Raw genomic sequence first — 18,904 nt, forward strand, 5'->3', positions numbered from 1 at the left:
TGACAATGCCCTCCCTTCAATGTGTCCTATTCAGGGCTGGATTTAGGTTTGATGAGGCCCTAGGCTACTGAAGGTAATGGGGCCCTTTATATGTCCAGCTGTCCTTTGTCAACAACAAATTGTCACTGTTTTTCGTGTTGAATATAGTAACTTATGGACCTAATGGGTATCTAAAGCCATTTGCATATGCAGAATGTAGGCACCCTATATATTGAAATGAGCAAACCATTGATATTTTAGGGAGCAGGCTGGCAGGCGGGGCCCATTACTTACATACAAAACACTGTTGCTGTATGTAGGTTTTATTTTATTTTTTTAATCTTATATTTTGGAAATGTACATCCAGTTTTTTTCCCTTTAAATTTTTTTGGGGGGTCCGAAGAGAGGGGGGTCCTAAGCTGTAGCTTAATTACCGGTAGCTTATACGTAAATCGGGCACAGGACATCTTTCTTTATTATGTTGTAGGACTTAGGTAGAAATATAGATACAGTACATAAAAGAACGCAAATTTGTCACTGCATCTTTCTGTTTGTTCGGTTAAAGAAGGTAGATTTATAGCGGGGCGCTGAGTAATCCCTCCGCCCTGAAAAGTGGGCAGTAGTAAGCCAAATAAGTTTGGGAACCTCAGAATAATCTATAATTGCGTAAAAAACGAAACAAAACAAAAGCCCGGCGTCGCTATCGCTGTTACATCAAACACAAGTGCATATACAATATACTGTAAAGCAAACAGCGAACTCAGCAGAACTTTTTGTGTGCGAGCGCGCACACCGCAGAGCGCCCCCTGCCGGCCGAAACGTCTGCAACGGAGCCCAGAAGCTTCTCAGTGGGCGGGAAGGCGGCAAAGGACAACAAGCCGCTGACGGCAGCGGGTCACGTGACGCTGCGTGGGCCGAAGTTGCAACAGCTGGAGCGGAGCAGATATAGGCAGGAGGGGTCGTTTGCGGCGCGTGGCCGGGTGGGCGTCTCGCTGGAGCCTGGGAGGTCGCTGCTGCTCGCTTCCCGTGAGTGAAAGGGAAAGCCAGAACGAGAAAGGGGGCGGGGGAGTTCCTTGTAATTAGGGAGATCAATTCCTTAACAGATAACATTTCCTTGCCTCCTGTTTCCAACCGCCTTCCGTCTCCCCCTCCTTCATTCCCTGCGCTCGTGGAGCGGATCATTGCCGCTCTGCTGCTGAAAATGCACTCTGCGTATGCTCAGAGGCCTTGTTTTTTTGTGGGGGCGGGGAAGGATCTGGGCACTGAGCGTTAGTAAAACCAGGCAGTCGGTCCGTCTAGGTCAGTTTTGCTTACACTAACTGGCAACGGCTGTCCAGGATTTGGGGCAGGAGGAGGCTCTCCCCATCGCACCTGGAGGCGCCGGGGACCTTCCACTTGCAAAGTAGAGGCTCCGCCACAGAGCCGTGGCCCTGTCTCAGGAGGTTGTTGCCAGGTGTGCGTGTAAGAGAGAGGAGAGATCTTTGGAAGTAGCAGCCGGTTCCTTAGCTGGTAGTAACTTCCTAGTGGACTTTCTTCCTATCAGTCATACCGTCTTAACTCTGGGAGGAGGTTGCTGCTGGCCTCATTGGTGCCTGTATTCGCGTTGCAGCCTGGTGCCGCGGCTGTTTCGCCAGAATTAAGGCCACTTGGTTCAATGAGGTTTAATTCCCAGTTAAGTCTGTCGGGCTGTAAGGAGTTCTGCTTGTTTACTCTGAAGCAAGTTCAGCAGGACTTTCTTCCCCCACAGAAAGGCACACAGGGCTTCAGACACATTTATTTGGGGTTTGTGTGTATGTTTGCTTTAGAAAAAGCTTCCTTGCACCTTCTTGCTTTTGTCTTCTAAATAGTGAGATATTTGGCTACCTTTGTCACTGCTCATTTCATCTATAAATAGTATATTTTGAAGGGGGCATTTTTTATTTGGCACATTATTATCATTATTATCAAACAGTCTTGCCCCGGTGAGCAACCTGGCTGCTCAGTTCTGCACCAGCTGAAATTTCCAAACCACCTTCATAGGCAGCCCCATGTACAGCTCATTGTAGTAATATAACCTAGTTGCTAACAGAATGTAGACAACAGAAGTTAGTGTATCCTGGTCCAAATAGGGGTGCAGTTGAGTCACCAGCCAACGCTGATGTAAGGCACTCTGCACCTCCAACGTCACCTGAGCCTTAAGCGACAGCAATGGATCCAGAAGTTCCCACAAACTATATACTTGTTCCTTCCACATGTGCATCCCATGAAACTCGAGGTGTTGTACAGTACATGGGATTCTAGATTAGTGGTTCCCAAAAGGGGCAGTACCCCCTAAGGAGGTTGGCACTGGCTCAAGTTAATCAATATTATGTTTTAATTAGATTTTGAATAAATGTGCACTTAATTGTTACTGTTTTGAATTTTATTGTGTTACCAACTTCCTTAGTGGTTTATGCAAACAGCTATTATGAATATTGTTTTTTTGTGGGGTAGGGGGCACTGGGTATGAGTTCACGGAACTAAGGGGTCGGAGGCCTGAAAATGTTTGGCAACAGACACATACTGACCAGATCCAGACCACTTAGTATTAGCAAGCTAACTGTATCATGCTCTCTCGGACTATGCAGTTTGATCAATTTATGGGGCAGCTTATTAACTGCCTGTTGTCTATACAAGTGAAGTTGAGGCCAAACTTTGAAGCTCAGAAGGCTAAAGCCTGCACAATCCACCATAGGCCTATGACCATGTTCCTTCCTCTTTCATGTGCCTTGCTGATGGTTGCTGTTTAGCAGCTAGCTCTGTTGCATGCTTATTGCTAATTGGAGCAAATCAAAAGAGCACTGTTCCCGAAACATCACGAGTTCACAATTGTATTTGTGGTGGATGTTTCATACTTCCAAACCATCCTACCCCTGAACAATTCTGAATGACAATTTTTTTAAAAAGTTTGTCACTTCCCATGTTTTTAGTGAAACAGTTTTTTAATAACCAGCAGAGCAGTCCCAAAGGAGCAACAGGAGGGGGGGTGTATGGGGGGCAGAGGGAGAGAGACTGGAAATGTTTTTTCTAACTTACACCACCCTGGAGCTGTTACAGCTCAGGATCTGATGCATCTCAGGCTGGCTCAGCCCCTCCATCTCCCCATCACCCCATTTCTTAAACTTACTGTGGGCAGAATGATGGTGGCAGCAACACTCTGTGGGTGGTGGCTAACATAGACACGGAGATGTTAGCTGTACAGTGGTACCTCGGGTTATAAACACTTCAGGTTACAGACTCCGCTAACCCAGAAATAGTACCTCGGGTTAAGAACTTTACCTCAGGATGAGAACAGAAATCGTGGTGCGGCTGCGGGAGGCCCCATTAGCTAAAGTGGTACCTCAGGTTAAGAACAGTTTCAGGTTAAGAACGGACCTCTGGAATGAATTACATTCGTAACCAGAGGTACCACTGTATTTTATCTCTTGATGTCACTGGTTATATAAACTTGCCATAAGTTTACAGATGATGGGAAACTTGAGCTTTACAGCAGCATATCAGCCTGTCGAAACAAATACTGAAATACCATGCAGTATAAATAGCTTTCAAGAGCTTTTCAGTCATTGAAAAGCTACTCTTAATATTAGTGTGCTAAATGACTTGGGGAGGGGATTGTTAGAACCCCATATAAAATGATCAGGACTCTGTGATCATTACCAGAGGCCCTTCATTGTGTGCTTCCTCCACGAGATGTGCAGAGGGTGGCAGCATGAGAACCGGCCTTTTCTGCAGTGGCTCCCTGTTTGTGGAATGCTCTCCCCAGGGAGGTACAGCTGATGCCTTCATTATACTCCTTTAGGCGACAGGCAAAAATGTTCCTCTTCAACCAGGCCTTTAATTATTTAATTATTTATTTTGTGCTTTTATCCTGTATCTTTATCTTGTGAACCGCCCTGAGATCTTTGGAAGAAAGGAGCTGTATAAAGTTAATAAATATAATAATAATAATAATAATTCAATTGTTTGTGTAAATTAAAGGTTAACTATAGAAGCACAGCAGCTATATAATGCTGCAAAAGTGCTTTGCAGATCAAGATTATGTATCCATAGTCTTGTTCAAAGTAGACCTGCTGAAATTAATGATCGTGGCTAAGTTAGGTAAAACTTAGTTGAATACCACCCTAAGCCTTTTTTAAGGCAAAGCAGCCTGTTTTACGGGAAGTTAGGATCACTATATATATATCCCTTAATTCAAGCTGTTACTGGTTTTCTTTAACAGAAGTGTTCTCTTCCGCTTTGTCTCCAGTTACTCCTGCTGTGATCCAGTTTTCCGTAATGTATCAAGAACGGGATTCAGTTGCGCAAGTGGGTGCAAATTTGAAGACGATTGAAGAAGAGTACAAGGAAGCATTTGTGTTTGTTAATAAAGCCCTGAATGCAGATGAGCTTGGACAGAAGGAAGAAGCAAGGAATTATTACAGGCAGGGTATTGACCACTTGCTCAGGGGAACTAGCGTCCCGTCCCAAGGTCATGAATGCACTGGGGACCGATGGGAGTCTGCCAGGCAAATGCAGCAAAAAATGAGAGAGACGCTACAAAACGTTACAGCACGCCTAAGCATTCTAGATGAAAATGGGCAGCCTAAACCCATTGCCATGTGTCCCCCTATGGAAGCGCCCAGGATATACCCAACAATTCCAGCCAAAGAAAAGCCAGAGAGGCCTCCTGTACCGAATTCACTGATGACTCCATCACACCTGGCTGCAGCAGGTGGAAATGCTGGATGTACAAGCCAAGGGCAAGCTGCTGTGATGAGTCCTTCGTCTGCAATGCCCACTGAGGAACCCCCAGCTTATACACCTGAGGCCACAGGTGGGCACTACACTGTGTCGTACGGAACAGACTCTGGGGAGTTCTCCTCGGTCGGAGATGATTTCTACACGAAATGCACACAGCCTCCTCCTGTTCAGACGTTAGGGGTAGATGCTGATGAACTGATCCTCATTCCCCACGGGGTGCAGATATTCTTTGTGAGTCCTGATGGACAAGTGAGCGCTCCCTCGTATCCCGGATACCTTCGCATTGTGAAGTTCTTGGACACTGATGCTGCAGCGGCACAGAATCGCCCCCCTGCTTTCCTTCAGGTAACTTTCACATTTTGTTTGTGTTGCTGGCCACAGCCGTGAAATGAGTGCTAACGGTTCTATGACATGAGTGCTAATGTATCATTCATTTGAATCCACAGAGTGTTCTGTGCAAAATGTTATTTTGGTCTTCTCTTTTCCAGGTTTGTGACTGGCTGTATCCTCTTATGTGCAACCAGTCTCCTGTCCTCTCCTGCAGCACAGGAGTCTACATGTTCCCTGACTTGATGTCACAGGTGCCAGGATCCTATGTGGGAGTAGTGTTATCTTCAGAACTTCCAGCTGCTGACAGAGAACTGTTTGAAGATCTGCTAAAACAGATGTCTGACCTCAGAGTGCAGGTAAACAGTGTTATGCCACCATCCAGAATAATTTCAATGCACAAGTATCACCGGGTGACACTGATGAGCTGTTAAACTGTCCGCTTCATAGAGCACTATAAATGAATTTCAGGATTGCCTCTGCAAGGATTTACCTTTGGCAATATAGAGCATGTTTTATGGTGAGGCTGGGCAACATCTGAAAATAAATTTACCGTGTGGTGCTGTGAAGGGCAGGGCAAGTAGGCTGATAATGATTTTCCTGCAGGATCAATTGAGCAGACGTAGAGAGGCATTACTGCAGCTTGCAGTGTGTCAGAAGTATCACATCCAGTTCACTTGCTCAGAGTGCAACAATGACTAAGCAAAATCTTAAAATGCTACATATATAGGAAGTCCCTCTAAGATAATTAAGAATCTGGTAGATCACAGTTCATTCGTGAAGTGCAGGGAAAGGTTATCCGAGAGATTATCACTCTAGTAAACAAGGCCAGTATTAAGAGCCAGTGTGGTGTAGTGGTTAAGAGCGGTAGTCTCATAATCTGGGGAACCGGATTCGCGTCTCCACTCCTCCACATGCAGCTGCTGGGTGACCTTGGGCCAGTCACACTTCTCTGAAGCCTCTCAGCCTCACTCACCTCACAGAGTGTTTGTTTTGGGGGAGGAAGGGAAAGGAGAATGTTAGCCGCTTTGAGACTCCTGAAGGGGGGTGAAAGGCGGGATATCAAATCCAAACTCTTTTTTAAGAAGGTGGGAAATCTAAATGGCAGGTGTTAGAAGGAGGTATACCTGTAATTATAACGGCACATTTTTAGTAATAATAATAATAATAATAATAATAATTAATAATATATTATTTATACCCCACCCATCTGGCTGGACTTTCCCATCCACTCTGGGCGGCTTCCAAAAAAATATTAAAGCACAGTAACCCATCAAACATTAACAGCTTCCCTAAACAGGGCTGCCTTCAGATGTCTTCTAAAAGTCTGGTAGTTGTTGTTCTCTTTGACATTTGGTGGGAGGGCGTTCCACAGGGCGGGTGCCACTGCTGAGAAGGCCCTCTGCTTGGTTCCCTGTAACTTGGCTTCTTGGAGTGAGGGAACCGCCAGAAGGCCCTTGGTGCTGGACCTCAGTGTCTGGGTAGAATGATGGGGGTTAAAACTAATTACCAGAAGTGAGAACATTTGCCATTTCTCTTGACATGTTAAAATACTCTCTAATCTCTTGGAGAACTGGCCATACGGTGATGAACAACCTGATCTTGCAATTACTTATTCACCTGTGGGGATGTTTACTAATGCATGAATTCACCTGCATGTGGTTTATGAGAAGGATAATTCTTTCCACTGTGTGATATTATTGTCTGATGGTGTACAACAGTACCTAACAGATTCCTTGTTGAGCCTTTGAACTTGTGAATCTATTAATGCCCTTGATATGGTATCACAGGTTCCAGGATCCCATGAGGGACTAGGGTTACCGTCCCAACGCTCAAGATCTTACAAAGAGCTTTTTGAGGATCTGTTTAAACAAAGATCTGATCTCAGAGCCAAGGTAAACTTCAGAGGTGGTGGCAAACTTTTTACTAAGCCAACACATTTTAAACTTTAAGAAATGGAAATTACTTTGTTTTGTGGTATTTATTGAAAAATGTATCTGCCGCCAACAGTGGCTCTTGGAGAGAGAACAAATAATGGAAACGTTGAAGATATTAATCATGTATACTAGAAGCAATCTTGGTTCTTCAAATGCCAGTCCTTATGGAGCTGGAACAAGGCCACCCCCCACCCCCACATGAGAGTATCTGCAGGGTGGAGGGTCCCTGAGGTTTACAGAAGCACAATTTTTTTTAGTGGAGAACCCCTCCCCCCGCAAGGCCCAATGGGTACTGTTGTAGTTCTCAAGTAATAGAATACGGTTGAGGTATCATAAGTTACCAGGGATGAACCAAAATAGATGAAGGACACAGGCTATGAGAAATGGACCCAAGGCTGGAGAAAACTTCCATTAGTTCAGGGAGAGCAGGTGTGAACTGAAGGCTAATTAATTCTGTTGCCGATTTCTGGAATAAGTGTGTGACAGAGGTTGGGCTTAACTGGCTCTGGCCTTTGTGCTGTGGTGGGGCACAACCTCTTCTCCACTTCCCCATCTCCAAAGGACACCCCATATTTTACAGAGGCTGACAAAAGGCTACCTATCTCTGTTGATCTCTGTGCTCCCTCCTCATGCTAATAGCTTCAAAGAAAATACAGTCATTTGTTAAATCTCGTTTCCCACAGTGGCCAAAGCAGTAAACTGCTTTTAAGTGCTTATAAACCTGGACATGACATTTTTACGAGTTTTTAATTGTTGAGGAATTAATATTTGCAAGGACCATGAGGGAGTTCTAGAACAGCTATGGTTATTTAACTTATTTATTCCCTTTTTACAAAAATAAAAGATATCATAACCCACAATGTCACAATCTTTAACACTGTCAAGAATGTTCGAATGGCTTGAATTTTAAAGTACAGTACCACCCACTTCAACATAATGTAATGTAATGTTTAGGAATAGATGGGAAAATGGGAACAATATTACGGCTGGCTTTGTGAGCTCTAGCTAACCTAATGCAGAACTTCTTATGAACTCGGAGTATATTCATAGCAACTGTACATAATGGCATGACTTAACAAAACAGATTGAGCTTTGGCCTGTGACTCACTTTAGTAGCTTAGAGGGGATCAATCAGAAATACACACCAGTCGCTTATATTTGGTTCCTGCTGTTCACATGAGTGTAGGCTATTTTAACTCTCAAGTGTGTATGTTAGGCTATGCAGACGAAACAGGATGTTAAGCTAGAACCTGGAGCGGATGTCTCAGGATTGCCTTGGTTCACTCTAATGCAAGTAGTAGCCATCCTGCTTATACTTAGGGACTGATTTTACAATGTCCTATTGTTTCATAAATGCATAAAAGATGCTACACAGAAAATGCAAAATCCATGTCAGTTTTGCATTCTAATGCAAGATCCTTGTGTTACTTGCTTGTGTGAAATTTCTGTGCGGATAATTGAACCTTACTAATTCCAAAGTGATATAGAAAGTCTGTGACAATAACATGCCTGTGATAATACCTTCATTTGACCACATAGAATAATCCTTCATAATAATCTAATGTGAAAACAAGTTATGTTTAATGTAGTTGTTTCCATCTTTGTTGTTGCAATCTTTTAATTCATGGGGTGGTGTTTGGTTCCGAATCCCAGATTTTTTCCTTTTAGCTTGGCGTCTTCTCTAAGAAAGGACCCATCGCATGCTCAGCTTTGTCTTGTTTTGGCAGTAACAATGTGTAAAACCAAGAAAAAACAGAATGAATGCACTTTTGTTGTTTGTAAATCTGTATGGGGAGGAGGAGGAGTAAATCCAGCCCAGCTCCCAAAAAGCTTCATTCTTTCAGTCTTGCCGTCTTGAACAAAGACAAGCAATGTAAAGACACATAACAATACAGAATAAGGAGAACTGTGTTTCCCCTTAAAATGAAAGGGAGTGGTAGACTTGGGCAACTTTCCTTCCTGATCAAATAAATATAAACATATGCATACCCTGCCTGTCTGTTGTGCAAAATGTTCTCAAAGGCGAATAGAGCATTAACTAAAATACAAAACCATGCTAATTATATTAACTGAAGTGAAAAGAATCAGGGGTGAAGAAACCCTAATTATCTCTCCAAAGAGGTACATGTTGGTCTGATCTCCAAATGCCAATAAGGCAGGAGCAACAGTAATGTTCCTGTGCATGTAAAATAGGTGGGAATTATGTGACCAGAAATGCCATTTTCTTGCAGATGAATAAAGAAACTGATGCATTTTGGTTGTTGTTGTAAAACCTATAATTATCTGCGAGAAGATGGAAGCTTTAGGGTCACAGTGTGCATTTCTTTGTTGAATATCACGGTGGCCAATTTGACATTTAATTGCTTTATCTTAGCTTTTGATCTTGCTGTGTATATATATATATATATATGTGCTTAAATCTTGCAGCCTGCAGAAGCTTCTAGTGATGCGATTAACCTGGCCGAGACTGTACGTATTGAGCCAGCGTCTGAAGAGAGGGAAAGAGAGTTACCTGACTGGAGTGAGAAAATGGCCCATGGAATCTTAACAGGTACCCTTAGGATTGATTCTCTAGATTGATCCTTGGTAAAAACCCTGTTCTGGTGTTTGGGCTTAAAGCTCTACTAACCAACAGGGTGCCGTTAAATGTTGTTGGACTCCCACAAGCTGGTCAGCATGTTCAAGGGGTAGGTGTTGCAGCCCAACAACATCTGAAAGACAGTGTTGGCTCCAACCCCAGTGTCCCCATGCAAATCTGCTCTGTTTTCCACACTCAGCATGCAGAGGTTGGAAGTGGAGCTGGTGCGTGCAAGGATTGTAGGGGCAGGCTTTGTGTGGGCGCAACTGTCACAGCTTCCAACCCACCTGTCTCACCTGAATTGGGCTAAAGTTTCTCTTCATTCTGGCAGTATAGTGAAATTGTCTTCCAGTCTGAAATCATAAGCTAAACTATTAATTTCAGCCACTTCCATATTATAACTTTGCATGAGAATATATTCTGTAAGAAATAGTTTCGTTGTCTGTGTTTCCTAATATATTAGTTTTATTCAGCACTCAGGTAGCAGAAAACTAAATGGTTCTACCACACATTATATCAGTTACATGGATTGACCTGCGGTCAAGTTTTGCAGTCCAAAGGCTCCATCTTGTTGATAGAAATATTTTACTACTTGAAAGGGTACAGTCCTTTAATTACATCCTGTTACTATGTCTGTGTTACTTTCAAGTTTTCATTAGCTGCAGGTCTACATGGCTCAGAAGTAGAGAGTAAAAGAATGTAGTATTATTATTATTTTTTATTATTAATGTAACTTTTTCAGCATATTAATTACATCCAATTGTTTGTTTAAACTTTGCCTCTTGATAAAAATACTAAATTCTCTTAAAGATAAATAGTAAGTTAATTTCCCTGCCAGGTAGATTCCCAAAAACCAAATGGCGACTCAAAATAAAGCTCTTGAGACAAGCTCTAGAACAGTGTTTCCCAAACGTTTTTGGGCAACGGCACACCTGTTTACTGAAAAAAAATCTCGCGGCACACCACCATTAAAGCCCCGCCCCGTGACGTCAGCGCGCAGCGTCACGCCGGGAGGGACGCACAAAAGTGAAAGTTTTTTCCCTCCCCCTTGCTGGGGAACCTCCAAGCTTTGGGGGTGGGAGGAGGCAGCAGAGCGAGGGACTGAGGGACGGCGGCAACTGAGGCGGCGGCGGCTGAGGCAGAGCTGGGAAGGGGGTTTCCAGGGGACACGGCAGCTCCTCGAAAGGCTTCTCTCAGCTGCGCTCAATCCGCCTCGGAGAGGATTTCCCCTCCGGTCCCATGCGTTCGTTTGGGGCATCGCTCCGGCTGCTCCCTCTCCCGCCGCGCAGGAGCGATGCCTCTCTCTGGCTCTCCCTCCGCGCAGGCTGAGGGAGGGAGGGAGGGGCGCGTGTGACCCGTCTCTGCTGGGAGACCAAACCCAGCGAGGCAGAGTCGCGCGGAGGCGCCCAGGCAGCGCTGCCGGCTGCGAGGAGGAGCGCCAGGCAGCAGCAGGAGGCGCGGCCTCTCCTCGCCGCCGCCGCCCCGCCTCTCGCCGCCCGACTCGCCCGCCTCCCTCCAGGCATCTCGCGGCACACGAGGCAACGTCTCACGGCACACTCGTGTGCCGCGGAACACCGGTTGGGAAACACTGCTCTAGAAGATGTTATAGTTTGTCCAATCTCCAGGAGCTAAAGTTATTCAGTAATTATGTAGCGGTTGCTAAAAGCAACAACTTGTTCTTTGTTTTGCCAGTTTAGTGCATGTTTGGGGATTTTCATCTCAATTATGCTGGTGGATGAATAAACTGGGGGCTGACTCGCAAGCTAACTTAAATCCTGTTTACATCTGATGCAGCTCAAAGTGGTAGAATTCTAGACTGCACCACGTTAGACTACTGGTTGGGAGGGGGAATATTTTATTTAATTCTCTGCCATGTTGACCTGCTTGGTGTAAACCCACCCCTCTTTTTCGCCACATGCATGAAGCTTTTTATGGAGAGAAAGAAAGAGCGCACATTCAAAAATATGAGGCACCCAGCGCAATTGGTCTGATATGGTAAAGTTAAAAAGGTAAAGGGACCCCTGACCGTTAGGTCCAGTCGCGGACGACTCTGGGGTTGTGGCGCTCATCTTGCTTTACTGGCCAAGGGAGCCGGCGTACAGCTTCTGGGTCATGTGGCCAGCTTTCCTATTTTCACCATTGCTGAAGATGGAATTGTAGCTAATTAAGAGGATATGGGAGACTCAGCAGTGTGTGAGCTCAGGCTGTATTTTTTTCAGCTTACTAGCCTGAACTTAAGGGGGTAGGAAATGCTGTCCTATAACATGATAATGTTGCTGCATCCGTCAAACTGTTCTTGTTTCCTTAAAGGAGCATCCTGGGTCAGCTGGGGCCTGGTCAAAGGAGCAGAATATACCGGGAAAGCAATCCACAAGGGAGCTTCCAAACTAAGAGAGCACATTCAGCCAGAGGAAAAGCCAATGGAAGTCAACCCAACCGTGGCTAAAGGGCTGCATGTAGCCAAGCAGGCAACAGGAGGAGCTGTGAAAGTCAGCCAGTTCTTAGGTGAGATGTGAGCAACCAGTTTTCTTGAAAAAGTAGTGACAGGAATTGATAATGCTTTGTTTCTTTAGTCTTTTTTTTAAAAAAAAATGGACAGGGAATAATGTTTATTTTCTTTTTCATTGCGTTCTCTTTGGGAGAGAAACGGACTTCATCAGGTTTAGGCCACTACCAGCAGATGCACTATTTGCACCTGCAGTTTCCTCCAAATATAATTGTGTTGGTTTTTTTAAAAAAAGATATTTATTAAAATTTTCAAGAAAATCCAGAAAAAAGAAAAAAGAATTAAAAACACACGTTTACAATCCTTATTTTCAATAACCTATTTCCACGACTTCCCCACGCCTCCCCTTCTTGTATTCCATTTCCAATTGTTAGTTCAACAAGTTCTTAACCCCAATTTTTAACCTTATTATATTTGATTCATTATTATATTTAATTCATTTTATATATCCAATTTTAACTTATATACATTAGTCTTTGTACGTCAGTACTCCTTCTTAAAACCTTTTTCTAAGGTCGACCCAAATTCCCTTCCACGAATTCCCCATTTTTATTCTAATAACAAAACAAAATATAAAAAATCAGAATATAATTGTACACCCTTTGGATTCCCAAACCCCACCCTCCCTTTCCCGGTTTCGATCCCCAAACCAATGTCCATCAGTCCCATCTGCTATCAGCCTGGAGACCTCACGTCCAACCTCCAAATATAATTGTTGTGGGAAAAGGAGCCACTAACATAAAATTGGCTTCATGATCCTCAATAATTCATTGAATTCAGTGGCTTAATCTATCTGACCAGAACATTCTGTAACCTATAAATTATCTTAATGCTTTCTGTTTTAGTGGAAGGTGTGTGCTCTATAGCAAGTTCTGTGGGAAGAGAGTTAGCCCCCCATGTCAAGAAGCATGGAAGCAAACTGGTTCCAGAATCCCTTAAGAAAGACAAAGATGGAAAATCTACTTTCGATGGTGCTCTGGTTGTTGCAGCAAGTGGTGTTCAAGGTAGCATGAAAATAACGCTTCCACAATGTGTGGTGCAAGTTTTTATTGAACGTCGTTTGTTTGCTACCTTCCGGTTCCAATAAGCTAACTCTCCTTGCAGGGTTTTCAACAATATGGCACGGTTTGGAAAGCGCTGCAAAGTGTATTGCTAAAAATGTGTCTAAAGAGACTGTTCAGACTGTCAAGTACAAGTAAGTTAATGTTTACTCTGCAATAAATTTTGGTGGTGCATGAATACCAGTGAGCCTACGCTACATGCATTAAACAAAACTTGCTAAAAAGTAAAAATGCTTTGCTATTGTTGGAACCAAACTAGTTGAGATGGTCACAGTTGCATGTATCTAAAAGTGGAACTTTCCCAGTTACATAGACAGCGAGGAGCAAACAAGGAGGAGTGTGTAAGGGAAGGAGCCACCTTCACTTGCTTTCCCTGCAGATCCTATCCTCAACACACACTTGCTACTGCTGTGTAAAGGTCAAGCAAGTGCAGGTCACTTCTAGTTAAGGGGCAGCTGCACCCCTAAATTGGATTTTCAGTTCATTTTAGGTGTTACCTAAATGCAGAGAGGGATTGTTGCCAGGCCGATTCCATCTGAATACAGTGGTACCTCGGGTTACATACACTTCGGGTTACAGACTCCGCTAACCCAGAAATAGTGCTTCAGGTTAAGAACTTTGCTTCAGGATGAGAACAGAAATCGTGCTCCGGTGGTGCAGCGACAGCAGGAGGCCCCCTTAGCTAAAGTGGTGCTTCAGGTTAAGAACAGTTTCAGATTAAGAACAGGCCTCCAGAACGAATTAAGTACTTAACCACTGTACTCAATTGGATGTATTTCAGTTCTTGGAATATGAGTGGTGCTGAAATTGTAAAGGGAAGCCTCTGTCTATATAAATTAGGGTTGCCATATTTCAAAAAGTGAAAATCTGAGCTTTTAAAAAAAGGTTTGCCCAATTTTATGTAATTATCTGTAACTGCATAGAGTCTAATTTTGGGTTGCTTTCTGAAGTTTGAGTCTTTTTTCTGGGCTAAAGAAAAAGGAAACACATGTACTAGCCCATTAGTTCAGAAAAAAAAATGTTTGCAGTCAACATTGGAGCAAAATGCAGTAGGGAAATGTCAGGCTGCCAATTAGACTTCTGAAAATAATTTCTGTTTTATTTTACCTATAAGGATCCAAGGATTTCCTTGGTACTTACTCTGTAATTCTCTTGGTTTGAAGCTCACCTACTCTGTACTACATTGTTTTCTGCCAAAATAATGGTATATCTCCATGAAATATTTCTCCTTGGCAAGTTTGAAGAACCATGTTCTGTTTGTACACTACTGTTTGTGTTAATCTTTTGTTCTTATTTTAGATTTAAAAGTAGGGGAAAAGGAGATGAGTCTTCAGTTGCCACTAAGAGTGAAAAGCAATAAGTAACTTGCAGTTATCTCCAACTATCTAACGATTCAAGTATTCACCCCATCTCCTGTTTCTGTAAGAGTATAATAGAAAACACATCCTAATGAAATAAGTAGACTTTTTCTTCCAAGACAAAAGGCCACATCAAAAATCTGTTGCATACAAGGGGATTGTGGTTTACCGGTACTTTAAGATGTGTGCAATGAACCATAGTAGTATTTTCATTAGCATGGCAGATGCATCTCCTATATAGTATCATTTTAATTGTGTTTCTCATAATAGGCAGCTTATGTTTTTTTAAGTGTGTGTCACCATAATGCATACCTAGCAAAATGATCTTCAACCTGGAAGAACCCAACCCTCTACAAATCCTAAACTCTGGGCATTTAAAAGGGTCCAGAAATCTTGCACTGCTAATTGTTCACTAACAATAAATAGCTGCACTAGAATATGAGAAACAAGCTCCAAATGCAGATCTGCATTGCCGCAAAATATTTTAAGTTCTTGGCGCTTTTTATATCCACCTGCATTCAATAAATATTTTTATCATGTAAACTCCTGCCCACTGTTGGTTCTGCATAGTTTTGAGATGGTGTGAATACTCTTGTTCCTTTTGGCACAGCTTGAGTCAGTTTTGCTTTCTTCTAATATGGGTGTTTATGGTTAATGTCATGGGGAAACTAACAAAAATGAAAATCTTTTGCTGTCCAATTAATTTTATCAGATTTGTCGTGTTTGGCAAATAATTCCAAGGCTGCTATGCTGTCACATTGTAAGAAATATAGTATTAGAGATTCTTTTCCGTTCAGTTTTAATGTGTGTTCTGAAATAGGCAGATTACTACTGTGTATTGATTATGCCAACAGCAATCAATGTTTCAAAGGGAGACTTCCGTATTTTGGCTTTAAAATTTAGTTGGCCACTCTAGTAGATTAGCAAAGGATAGCTTCAGCATTTTTGTGTACAGTATTGTTACTCTTTTGCAGCTAGTTAACCTGTAGGATTTTAGCGTTTTAAGTAGTAGGCTGTATTATTGCCCTGTTTGGTTACTTTTTTTCAGAATTGTTTGCATTTTTTCATATGTATCAGAAGTCCCCTTTGCATAGTTTATCCCAGAGTGACACGTGAATAAAACTTGACTTAAGCTCGGCAGGATTCCTTCATCATCAATCCCAGCTGATAAAATGCTTTCTCTCAAACATCACTGGACTGGGGTTGAAATACCTGCTTAGTTCTTCTCAACCAGAGGGAAAGGTTATCCTCATATAATTGTGGAAATTGAGTAACTAAATAACAAGGGAAATAGCTTTGGGCAGTCATCATTTACGCATATACCAAGAACTTGAAGTGAACTTTGAGCGGTGTACCGGGCCACTCTCAACTGTTTTGTAATTTCTAGTTGGGTTGGGAGATTCTTAATTTTTTTCAGGGCAAAAATGTAGATTTTCAGACTTATTTTTACAATAAAATGTATTAACTTATTTAAAAAATTCTTAACATTTTAACAGCAGTACTTTAACTATATGCAGGGATAACCTATTGAACCTGGAGCTTTTAAATTTCTCTTTGTCACAGAACACATGGTATAACATGGTTTAGTTAGCAGCTTCAGCAAAAAATCTGTTCTATGTGGTAATTCTGGGGAGACGAAAGCTTTATCTATCTACCTAGTATAAGCACAACTTTGGAATTTGCGTTGAAGGCCAAGTAAAATCTGAAGCAAGAGACAAAAACTGGGACAGACTAGCAGCCCTAAAACATTAAGATTGTTTTCGCTAATCTTCTTCTGTGCTTTGGGAAGTATGCTGATTTCAGGTTTTCCAAATTAAATTTAAGCAGCTACTTGGGAATGAGGGCATGCACACAAAGATTAAACAACAATCATAGCATTCGTGTACAAATGAGGAAACTTTATTGACATGCTCCTTATTTGCATATTAAGGTACGGGGATGATGCAGGCCATGCTACTGACAACGCAGTGAGTTCTGCTATCAATGTTGGTGTGGCAGCTTTCAATATCGACAACATTGGAATCAAAGCTATAGTGAAGAAAACTGCAAAGGAGACAGGCCATGCTGTGTTGGATGAATATAAAATCATAGAAAAGAGCGAGAAAAAAGAAGATGGATATTGAAGACACTGTGTGAATAAATTACCCAAAGCCTTAATTTATTACATAATTTATTTAAAGAGAGTTGAACTGATTAACAAGTGTTGTATTTCTAACTCCTAAGATTGCTGGACTTAAATATATCATACCTGGGAAGTCTTTTAAAATGAGTTTTTGGGATCTCTAACTCCAGTGTTATTGTTAGAGCTAGATGATGGGAATGAATTTGCATTAGAATTAAACTTCCACGAGGAGGGCTTAAATGCCTTTTTTCAAATAAATGTGGAAACTAGATTCCAGCTTCATGTATAGAGGGACTATTTTTGTAACTATTTCTAGACAAAATATTTTCAGAAAGCTAATGATTTGAATAGTGGCTGGAACTGAACTTGTCTGATCAAATAGTATGCACTCTTTTTAGCTTTAAATAAACTGTCTAGGTTTGAGTAATTCCTCCTAAAAACTAGTAAAATCCAAACTCTTAAGACAAACCAAAGACTGGAATACTGCTATTTCCTGAATTAGTGTATCAGAGTCAACCAAACTTTGGCGTAATCCTAGGTTTCATTGAAATACATGGCATTTTTTTGCCTACTCCGGTAGCAAGGACTTGGATTCATTGTACTTTGTGTTATCCAGCCAGTGTGTGGGAACAATGTTTGCTCTGAGACCACTAAAGAAAAGGTTGGGCTCTGTAAAAGCTTTAATGGTTACCCTCTGTATTTGTTATATAGAATTGCTGCACTGTAACTTGTCTTACTGGAAAGCCTGTATTCAGAAATGATTATTGCTGCCTTGTGATGGAATGCAATGCATTTCATTTTAAGATATTCAACTTCACTCCCCATCATTACCTAGGGATTCATCTGCTATTAATGTGGGAATTGTGAGTCCCTTACTATGCTTGCTTCAGATTTTTGACTTCAATTTATGTGAAGTTTTGCAGATATTAAAAATTGTAGTGCTGTAGTCTGCAACAGAGAAATGATGGCACTTTGGAGGGACACATCCACTGGTTAAGAAGCTAACTACTTGAAATGTTGTATGGATTGAAAACTATAAATAAACTTTAACATGCATGTTTTTGTTAAGTGCATTTTTTATTTGAATGAAAGTTACAGGGAGAATTGATTGAGAAGTAGTAGACGGTTATTGCATTTTGTATAGGTGGACTAGGAAGAATTGCATTTCATTTACACACGTCTGTCGCAATCCAACATTTGCATTTCCCCCCTTCTACATAGGCAGAAGAGAGGGGAAGTTGCCCCTCCTGATTTTTTACCATCTCAGTAAAAGTTGCTTAGGGACGCGGGTGGGGCTGTGGGTTAAACCACAGAGCCTAGGACTTGCTGATCAGAAGGTTGGTGGTTCAAATCCCCGCGACGTGGTGAGCTCCCGTTGTTCGGTCCCAGCTCCTGCCAACCTAGCAGTTTGAAAGCACGTCAAAGTGCAAGTAGATAAATAGGTATCGCTCCAGCAGGAAGGTAAATGGCGTTTCCGTGCGCTGCTCTGGTTCACCAGAAGCGGCTTAGTCTTGCTGGCCACATGACCCAGAAGCTGTACACCGGCTCCCTTGGCCAATAAAGCGAGATGACCACCGCAACCCCAGTCGGTCATGACTGGACCTAATGGTCAGGGATCCCTTTACCTTTACCTAAAAGTTGCTTATGTGGGTAGAGCGTGCTACATTCCCTGGAGTAGCCTAGAATGTCCTTCCAGAAATCTTTTTATTGTACATTCCTGTTGACTTGTGTTCATGATGCCTAGAGAGGGCAGTCACATGTGATGCAGCTTTTAATACTGTTTGCACCTGCAAAGGTTTTGGAGTGGTCGCATTGCTTCAATTCCAATATACCTATTCACACAGGACATGAACTATGGCGCTCCCACAGGAAGCAGTAATAGCAACCAACTTGGAGGACTTAAGTAAGTCAAGGACTAGACAGATTCATGGAGGAGTATAATTAACTGGCTTGATCCAGCAGGGCTCTTATGTTCTTAGTGTGTATCTTGTAACTTCCTACTTGGAAAGCCTTAGCTTTTTATACCATGAATCTTTGGTGATGGTGGGGTTTGCCTTACTGTAACTAATGTAGCATTGGGGAAGCATCCTAGAGCAGCTAAGAATAATGCCACTGCTAACACACTGGGGTGTCAGGAACAGAAAACACCTGCAATAAAGCAAGCTGGAGGCTGCATTCCAGCCGTTTTTAAAAATGCATTGCCTCAAAATGAGTCAAGCTATCAAACTTAAAATACCCCTAGTTGATTTTGCATGTAGCGGCAGGGCATAGCCATGAT

General features: G+C 42.4%; 1 protein-coding gene across 4 annotated transcripts; it reads left to right on the forward strand.

Moving 5' to 3' along the window:
• The first annotated feature begins 850 nt into the window (after positions 1 to 850).
• Positions 851 to 17,682, forward strand: SPART (spartin). 4 transcript variants are annotated; one of them, XR_014167972.1, is made up of 10 exons: positions 851 to 1,005; positions 4,244 to 5,082; positions 5,226 to 5,423; positions 6,855 to 6,959; positions 9,429 to 9,552; positions 11,890 to 12,084; positions 12,931 to 13,089; positions 13,190 to 13,280; positions 14,446 to 14,567; positions 16,435 to 16,547. XR_014167972.1 is itself a non-coding variant. In XM_081909371.1 (10 exons), exons 2-9 carry the CDS (start codon positions 4,273 to 4,275, stop codon positions 14,504 to 14,506), a joined length of 1,743 nt encoding a protein of 580 aa, XP_081765497.1. In that variant the 5' UTR covers positions 851 to 1,005; positions 4,244 to 4,272; the 3' UTR covers positions 16,435 to 16,547. The 4 variants fall into 4 exon arrangements, 3 of the variants coding, with proteins under 3 accessions (XP_081765497.1, XP_081765495.1, XP_081765496.1); XM_081909371.1 differs by having other exon boundaries at positions 14,446 to 14,506; XM_081909369.1 differs by lacking the exon at positions 14,446 to 14,567 and having other exon boundaries at positions 852 to 1,005; positions 16,435 to 17,682.
• The last annotated feature ends 1,222 nt before the right edge of the window (positions 17,683 to 18,904 follow it).

Source organism: Podarcis melisellensis (assembly GCF_964234715.1).
Source record: "Podarcis melisellensis genome assembly, chromosome: 4".
Classification (NCBI taxonomy): domain Eukaryota; kingdom Metazoa; phylum Chordata; class Lepidosauria; order Squamata; family Lacertidae; genus Podarcis; species Podarcis melisellensis.

What these genes read in the sequence shown, in the direction of transcription:
- SPART (XM_081909369.1), top strand. Translation starts at nt 4,273, where the DNA reads ATGTATCAAGAACGGGATTCAGTTGCGCAAGTGGGTGCAAATTTGAAG. An exon ending in GCCCCCCTGCTTTCCTTCAG is followed by an intron (nt 5,083 to 5,225) that starts GTAACTTTCACA and finishes TCTCTTTTCCAG; the next exon opens with GTTTGTGACTGGCTGTATCC. An exon ending in GATCTGATCTCAGAGCCAAG is followed by an intron (nt 6,960 to 9,428) that starts GTAAACTTCAGA and finishes TAAATCTTGCAG; the next exon opens with CCTGCAGAAGCTTCTAGTGA.